Source organism: Alligator sinensis, unplaced genomic scaffold (assembly GCF_000455745.1).
Source record: "Alligator sinensis unplaced genomic scaffold, ASM45574v1 scaffold863_2, whole genome shotgun sequence".
NCBI lineage: Eukaryota > Metazoa > Chordata > Crocodylia > Alligatoridae > Alligator > Alligator sinensis.
In genome coordinates, this window is record NW_005842780.1 from 608666 (window position 1) to 617058 (window position 8393).

The 8393-nt window shown below is 46.8% G+C and overlaps 1 protein-coding gene across 4 annotated transcripts in view; it reads left to right on the forward strand.

Annotated features, from left to right (window-relative positions):
- HDLBP (high density lipoprotein binding protein) overlaps positions 1–8393 on the forward strand; it is a 43206-nt gene that overhangs the window by 12638 nt on the left and 22175 nt on the right. For 3 of the 4 annotated variants that reach the window (XM_006034879.3, XM_025216986.1, XM_006034880.3), the window contains exons 2-4: positions 5461–5528; positions 6815–6927; positions 8029–8183. In XM_006034879.3, coding sequence (XP_006034941.1) covers positions 6852–6927; positions 8029–8183 — 231 coding nt within the window. In that variant the 5' untranslated portion in view covers positions 5461–5528; positions 6815–6851. The remainder of the gene's footprint in view (positions 1–5460; positions 5529–6814; positions 6928–8028; positions 8184–8393) is intronic. The other variant, XM_025216985.1, reaches the window with a different exon arrangement.

An 8393-nucleotide genomic window follows, 5' to 3' on the forward strand; every position in this document is an offset into this window, starting at 1 on the left:
CTGTCGAGGCCCCGGCCCTGGCCTGCCTCTACCCCTGCAGTGCTGGCCCCAGCTGGCTCCCCAGCCTCTCCTCTGGGCACTTCTCCTAGCCTGTGGCCCTCCAGGCGACCTCGTGGCCGGGCAAGGATGGGCTTTCTGTGTGGCAGCCCTGTGCCCAGGCACAGCCAGGCTTGTGGGCCACCAAGGGAACTGGGGTGGCCTTTTGTCCTGAGGCTGCCTGGGTTGCTTGCACCTTCTCTCCAAGGCAGGTGGGAGCCACATCAGGGGCTTGAACACCTTGGTAGGGAGCAAACTGCCAGGATCCCCACCCTTCTCTGTCAGAGCCATCCTGCTGCCCCCCTGCTGTGCACCGTGGCTTGTCTTGGGCTCCTGCCCAGCACCACATCAGTCTTGCAAAAGAACTTATTTGTCCAGCCTGCGTAACTTTTTTTTTTTTTTAAAGGGGGGTGGGATGAGCCAACTGGCTTATTTCAGTCGCTTCATGGTAAAAGGCAGGTGAGTAGCATTGGCTGGTGACTTCCCTCTTGACACCAGCTTTGCCAAGCTGACAGCATCAGAAACTGGTGTTGCCAGGGTTCGGGGGCTCGGTATATTTCCTGGCTAGTGCAGCTACTTCTCATGTAAAACTTGGAAGCGCCTTACATGTCAGTTGAGGAGCTTCAGGTCTGTTTTTCAGGAGGTCTTGTCAGGGGGATATCACAACAACTGCCCAGCCCTTCTCACAATAGCACATCTCCTTAATTCCCCTGAGGAATTCCTGCTTCTCCTCAGTGTTTCTAATACCTGTAATGATCATGTCCACTGCATAGTCATCACTAAGTTATGCTGCTCATGTCCAACATGCTTTGCAAATTAGTCCTTCCAGCCTCCTGTAGGCTTCCTCCAACTTCTCAGGATCTTCCCAGTAACCCCCTCTTTGCTGAGCAGTGTCACCAGAACCATGCAGAGATGGACTCTAAGCTTTGTTTTCAGCCAAGCTGCATTAGTGTCTTCTCCCCAACCCTACCCCTGCCATACTGTATTGGAAACTCATGGCTAATTTGATCCTCTGCTTTTAGTCCTGTCTCCTTCCGTATTACAGTTGTTCCTAGTTCTTCCCTAGCTGTTGGGTACCTGACTAATTTTCCTGCATTTTCCATTCAGGTTTAGCTGCTTGCATGCTTGCTTTTTCTCTCTCTGTGTTTATACGTTTCTAAGCCTCTTGATATAACTGACTAAACAGAAGATGTCCTCAGATCTGTTGGTTGATGACGTGGGACTGAACCCATGTTGCCTTAAAGGGAACTTGGTTAGTGTCTAACTTCCCCAGCATCCGCCATGGGTCAGTTACCAGGGACAGGTATCTGGTATTGTGCTAAACATGTTTCACGGAGGCAAAGTAGAAATGATCTTTTTTGCATGTACAGTCTTTCATGTGCACTTGACTAGTAGATTTGCTGTGGGTTCCTGGCCCTTTAAGGATGCCCCTCCCCCTCCCCGCAGCGATGAATGGTCGCTGGTACAGGCAGTGCTGAGGTGGCATTTGTGGAAATTACATTCTCGGCTCCATAGACGGGGATCACTCTGTGTAGGGCACTCCCCGAGCCTGCCTGAACTTCCATGTGGCTGGAAAACCTGCTTGCCCTCCCTGGCTGGCTTCAGATATGAGGGCTTCTTAACTTTCAGGATTTTTTTTTCCCCCCATATTGATGAGGGTTTTGGGTTTGTTTGTTTTTTTCGCCTCGTAACCTTGACTTCTGCCTAAGCAAAGGGTTATGAAAAACCTCTCATTCCCATTTGGAACTTGTTTTCTTTATTCATAGGACTGCTTTATAACAAGCAGTCTGAATTGCTCCCAACAACGTGTGCGCGGCTGGGCTAGGCTGCTTGCTTTCTGTAGGATTACTGACACGTAGAGCAGCCGTGGAGAGGAAGCTACCAAAAAAAAAAAAAAGTAAATCCGGTTGCTTTAAAAGAAAACTGAGCTTGCTTCCCTTTAACGCAGCCAGTCCCAGCAGAAATTACATGAACGGGAGCCAGTCACCTTGTCTCCCTGGGCTGGTTCAAGTTGCAGTGGAGATCAAAGGTGTATTTGAAGTGGAAGGTTTTGAGAGAGGAAAGTGGCAGGCAACTTCAGGAGTAGACATGGTTGTTGAGGACACTTTCCATAGCAGGGAGAACAGAGGCTTGCAGTTCCCCCAGATCAGATGCTGCATAGCTGAAATGTAGATGCAACTCTGACCAGCCTGCCTGAGGGGTAGTAAATTCTCTCTCACCTTTTTAATATTAAAAAAAATGGGCTCAGACTTTAGATACCAGCTCTGGTTTCAGGTATCTCAGAGACTGCCTGACCTTGGGGCACCAGAGAGTTGGGACTTAGGGTGGAGGAGATAGCAGGCTTTCTCTGAAACTAAACCAAAGGTGAGTCCTGTCTGGATTGCATAACTTACCTTGCATGTCACTCTGCAAGGCCAAACAGTTTCATACGCTTTAATCTGCTCTTGTCATTAAGCCTTGCCTCTAATTAGACCATTTGGGTCTTTGACTCTTGGGAAGTGCTCATAGGTAGTACTGGAGAGGGGACCTAGCCTCTGCTTCAGGAAGGGAGGAGTCCTACCCTGCTTGGAGCTGCCAGAATACAGACTATGGCATCTTCTCTTCTAGTGGGTGTTACTGGTAGGTCTCTGGTCTGGCAGACATGGGAAATTAATTTCTGACTCTGGACAAGAGCTGAGTTTTATGGTGACAGTAGCTACCAAATGAAGTAGTGGGAGGGGGAAAAACACTACATGGCCAGTCTAACAACTGATTTAGTTAAGGGGTGTATATATCTTACTGCACTCTTAATGCATTTCTTAAGATGGGATGTCTGAGAGGCTCATTCGGTTCCCTTCTCGGAAGATCTTGTCCTCATATGAGACAGCTGAAAACAGCTGCCAGAAGTGTTAAATGTTCTATGACTATTTCTTGCTTCTTGGATCTCAGTCACCATGGTTTTGCAAAGGGTGTTTCCACATGGGTCCATAGAGGGGAGTCTGACCTTGTGGCAGATGATGGGACGGACCCTAGGGCTGGGAAGTGATGGTTCCCTGCTCAACCTTACAGTTTCCAATCCATTTAGTTGTATATAATTCTCTGTTTACCATGATTAACAAAATGCAAAACATTTTAATTACAAATAGATTAAAATGGCACATGATTTGCTACTGCTGTCCAAAAATGCTGAGCCTGTTGATAATCTAAATCATGCCTTGCTTTGTAGTCCCTATGTATTTGTCCCTGAATACAGATATTTCCCACGTGGCCACAAGTCTGTCCATAGATGCTCTTCAGAATTACTTTTCTTTTCTTAAATAAGAATAGCTATGACTGTCATGTTGATCCTCTCTTGTCTAGAGTGGTAACTTGCCCAGTGAGCTCCTGAAATCTGCAGAGGCACAAAGCCAGCACTAAAAATTATGAAGCCATTTGGTGCACGTTAGCCTGTGGGTTTGTTGGGCCAACAGAATATGGCCTTAAGCTCTGCAGTAGCTTTGGGGGCCCTTACTGGCCTATATAGGCCACTGTTTGGTGCATTCTGCTTCTGTGTATTGGCTGTTTGGCCCCTTCTAGTTCTAGCCCAGTGTGAATGTCTGAGGACTGCAATATGTCTCACTTGGGAAGATTAACTGTATTAACTCTTAGTGTGTGGTATTGATGATGAAGCAGTAATTCACACTGCTAAACCCGCCCATGGATTTCTGTTCATAAATGCATAGCTCTGCTTCTTTGGTGTTTAGTTTTAAAGAGATTCTGCAGCTGGTGGGGACACACTGAAACCAGCAGCTGTGCCCCAAGGTTATGTCCCTGTCTGACAGGGACTAAATTAGGTCACAGAGCACTGACGCCTTGGGTCTTTTAACTTCAGCCATCTAGGAGTAGAGCATGTGTAAAGTAGGTCTGCACCTGGTTAGTGGGAAACTGCCCTTGGAAATCTGAATCCTTCCCTGAGCACAAGTGGATCAGGATCTATGTGGGGCTGTGGTCTTTGACCTCAGTGTAGACTTGTGACAGCTTGTGGCTGGGGTAGTCGTGTTCCTACTCTGGTCTTACTAACAGCTCAGCATTGGTTGAAGACATCTTTCTTCATTGATGACACAGTGGACTGGAGCCAAAGCTCTGTCTGAAATTCTGGTCCTTTGCAAAAATGGGTTGGGAAGGGTGTGACATCTTAATGTGCTTTCTGACTGCATTGTGGCTTGACCTGTTTAGGGTTGTAGTCTTTGATATCATCACAGACTTCCAAAGGTTACACTATTGACTAGAGACTTTCCTAGGCTTGTGTCAGCCATGCTTGTATGTTCCATAAGGAATGTGCCAGTGTGTTTTTGTATTGTAAGTGTTGTATACTCCTAGGAAATGGCTAGGTCTTCTTTTTATATCTGTTGGATGCCATCTTGAAGTAACCCGGTAGTATTGAAATAATCTTGATGTTCACAATCAAAACTAATAGAACCATTGTGTAAACAGATGTTGTTTTAGGCCTAACCAGGGCCTATTGAAGGCGTTCAATGCCTTTTGAGTTGGCTTTGGATCATGTCCTTTTGCTCTGTGACCTTATTGTTGTCCTTATTATCTCTTCTTGATCAGTTGCCCTTACCTCTTGTGCCATATTTCATTTGGGTTATAACATCTTTGTAGCAGAAACCTTGCCTTGACTTTTGAGAGAATCCTGACACACCTTGGGGCAGTCAGATGATCAGTATATCAGTTTATTGAAGGCGGGGGGAGGGGAGGGGAGGAAGGACATAAGAGCTGAGTGGTATTTATGGGTTGCTCACAAACATTTTGGAGTAGAATTACTTGAAGGTGGGTAGTCAGTCTGCTTCTGCAGTTCAGACCCTTGATTTCTGGGGTTGCCTGTATGCTCACTTAATGCCTGCAGTTTTGGGGGACCTGCACATCTTGCAGGAGCATTTTGATTAAGTTAAGATGCACAGTTCAGTGTGTGAACATGCATTGTGCATTATTTATTTATTTATTTTAAAGTGGAATAGCCATCAGCTGTCTACATACAGCTCTGTGCCTCTGTCTTACTTGTGCATTGATTCACCCAAGCTCCATTAAACTACATCCCTGATTTCTGACTGATGTCAGTTTTATTGGCAGGTTTTCAGATTGCTAGTTTCCTCTGACTAGATGGTTTGCTGCTGATGCTGTCACTTGCAAGCCTAAAACTTCAAATTCATCTTCTACATCTGTTACTAATCTGCACTGTTCTAGCCTGATATTACACAGCTTGGTTACTCTGCCATCCTGCCTACAAAAAATTGACACTAAATCCCATAGGAAACTTGGCGTTGGCTGTGGTAAAAACGTAATGGAGGCTATGCAGTACTATGTGATTTCGTGCTGGAGCTTATGGATAGGATGAAACTCTTGTCTTCTGCCCTTGTGGAGAGGAGAAATTTAACACTGTTTTTTCCTTTCCCTTTTGTAAAGCAAAAGCTGGCAGGCTGACAAACGGGCAGCTTACAGGACGGACTCTCTGGCTACTGACCATTTAGCTGGTAAGTGACTGTTTTGCATGTACCTAAGTTTCTGGGCCACTTACTCTGTAGAGAGAGTGCCAGTGTTTTTGGCAGTGACTATGTAATTACATGTATGTTAAATCTTCAGTGGCTGCATGATGATCTGTGCTGTGGGGATGCCCTTCCTAATATCACCCCTTTCTAGTCTGCAAATGCTCATGTTGGGTAGGACCGCTGCAGAGAATTTGACTTCTAATTCAGAAATGGCTGGTGGAAGAGGAGGAACTGGAGGACTGAAGTTCCAAATGCCCTGTAAGATGCTTTCCACCCCACCAAAGCTGGGGTTACCAAGTTCTGTTACTGGACTGCATGAGGAACCTGGACTTTGAGTTGGCTTAGATAGGGTGACCATAAGGAAGTGCAAGGTATCTGGGACACACCTGCCACCACCCATACCCCCAACAATAGTACTGGTCCAGGCACTGGTAGAGGCCAGTGGGCAGGGGTGTGGATGTGGACCGGTGGGGAGGAGGAGCTGCTTGGTGCACCATGCTGCTCCATTTCCCTGTTGCAGTCTGCCCCTGCAATTCCAGGACTTCTTTTTTAAATTTTGACGAATCAACTAGGACCAGCCTATGAAAACTAGGACTGGTCCAGCCAAACTGGGACGTATATGGTTACCCTAAGTTTAGACCTTGTGCTGCCTTTAAGCAGATTTCAGGTCAGTGCTGGGAGAGGTACTTCATAACTCAGCATCTTGATTGTCCTGGAGCAAGGCTTGTATAACTTCCAGCAGTGTTGGCCACAGTTATTCTTCCTTTGCAAGCTAGAGGTGAGGTGGAGTTGCAGCCAACCAGAAGAGAGGATACGGGGTGCCAGGAACAGAGCAGTGCTACCAGCTAAGTCTGGCACTCCTTGTGCTGCAAGAGCACTCCAGGCCCAGAAGGCGGGAGAGCAAGAACCTGTGAGATTAAAAAGTGGGGATGTGGCAAGATGCAGAGCTTTCCTCAGCACCTGTGTTGTCCTTTTGCTGCACAACTGGCCTCCTTTGGTGAATAGGCAAGAGCTATGAAAGGAAACAGTTGCAGTCCCCTGTTGGGACTGATTCAACATCAGTCTGCCTCTTCTCATTTAGAGACAAAAATTTCCATTCAATTAAATACTACTTTTTGAATTCTTGGAAGATGGATGTTTTCCCAGTTAGGAAGCTCTTGAGTGAACAGTGTATCCTCCATTACAAATCCAGCTCTAAAATCTCTCTATATAGAGAGGTTCCCCCTTTCCACATCTCTGCTGGTGACCTCAGTGCATCTTCTCTCCAACAGTGGCATACCCGGATTGTGCGTGGGTGGGAAATCGACAATGAGCTCGGTGGCAGTTTTGACCCAGGAGAGCTTCGCTGAACACCGCAGCGGCCTGGCGCAGCAGCAGGTGAAAGGTAAGATGGCATTGGGAGACTCCTTTGAAACCTTTGCTTACCCAATCCCTCCACAGACAATTGCCTGCATAGACTAGGTCTCCTGCTGTCTTAAAATTACCTCAGAACTGCTGTGCTCCTTGTGGGAGGCAAAAGATAAGGTCTCTTTGAATAGTGATGGTCTCAAGTCTTCCCTCCAGCAATGAAAAAGCAATATTTCATGCTCATCTGGCAGAGGTGTGAATAACTGAGCAAGGTGTGAAACCACTGAAAATTGGGCCCGTGTCTTCTGCAAAGGATCCTTGTCTACAGATGACAGACATGACCGGTGCATCCTGTAGGACAGGCTAGAGCTGAAAGAGCACTGTGCAGTGCTCTGAGGGCACTTATTCTCAGTAAGAGAACCAGGCACAGGAGAATGAATTCCCTCCCAAGCTCGCTCAAGGGGTTGTGGAAAGGGCCACAAGTACACGGAAGAAGCTATTGAAGGAATTTGTTTCTATCTTTCTCGGCTTGTAGGGTAGTTCACTAGCTTTAGTGGCATTGCATGTATCTGTATCAAGGCTTGATTTCAGTCCAGGGTGTCTAGAACTCCTGTTTTGAAAGTGAATCAGATTTCAGGTTTTGTTGTATCAAGACAAGACTGATGTTAAATCGCAGCATCCAGGATTTTATTGGATTTTGCTCTTCAGCTGTGTAATGCTACCCCACCCCTCCTTCCAGGAGTATTTCTTTACTTCTGGTCTCATTCTACCCCTTCTCCCTTCACTTTTCTTTCCATTTGTGTGATCTCCCAAATACTCCATCCCCAAAACTGGCACTACTTGTTGTTTGATGCCATCATGCTTGGCTGTGCTTGTGTGATGTTTGGGCTTGCCTACTGTCTTGTTTGTCCTAGGGTGGGCTAGGACTGTCTTGCTGTTCTACTTAGCACAGTGAGAGTCGAGGCTGGCAGAATTGTTAATCACCACTGAGATGAGTTGTAATAGTACACAGCCTGTGTGCCCTTTGTCCTAATTAGCTGGCTCTGGTAAATAGATACTTGCAGTAAGTATGAATGGAGTAAGTATAACTGCTAGCAATGGAATCATTTTCTGATTTGCCTGTTTTTTACTTTGCTAGTTACAGCTTTAAACTCGGAAGAAGAGAGTGATCCTCCAACTTACAAGGAAGCCTTCCCTCCACTCCCTGAGAAAGCAGCATGTCTGGAAACTGCCCAGGAGCCCGCTGGTGCCTGGAGCAAAATCCGACCAATCAAGGCTTCTGTCATCACTCAGGTTGGTGGGGATAGACTTTGTGCCCCCTTCCCCCTAAAGGAGCAGATTGGACCTCCCCTTCCTGAAGAATTCTCCCTACAAAGCATACTGGAGGGAGGGCGGGGAGGTATTTGTCTCTTGTTCTCCCCTTCAGTAACCTGCGTTTGGGGAGGGGAGTTCCATGGGGACATGTTGAGTCAGCAGTTTTGCAGGGCTCTGCCTGTGGAGGAA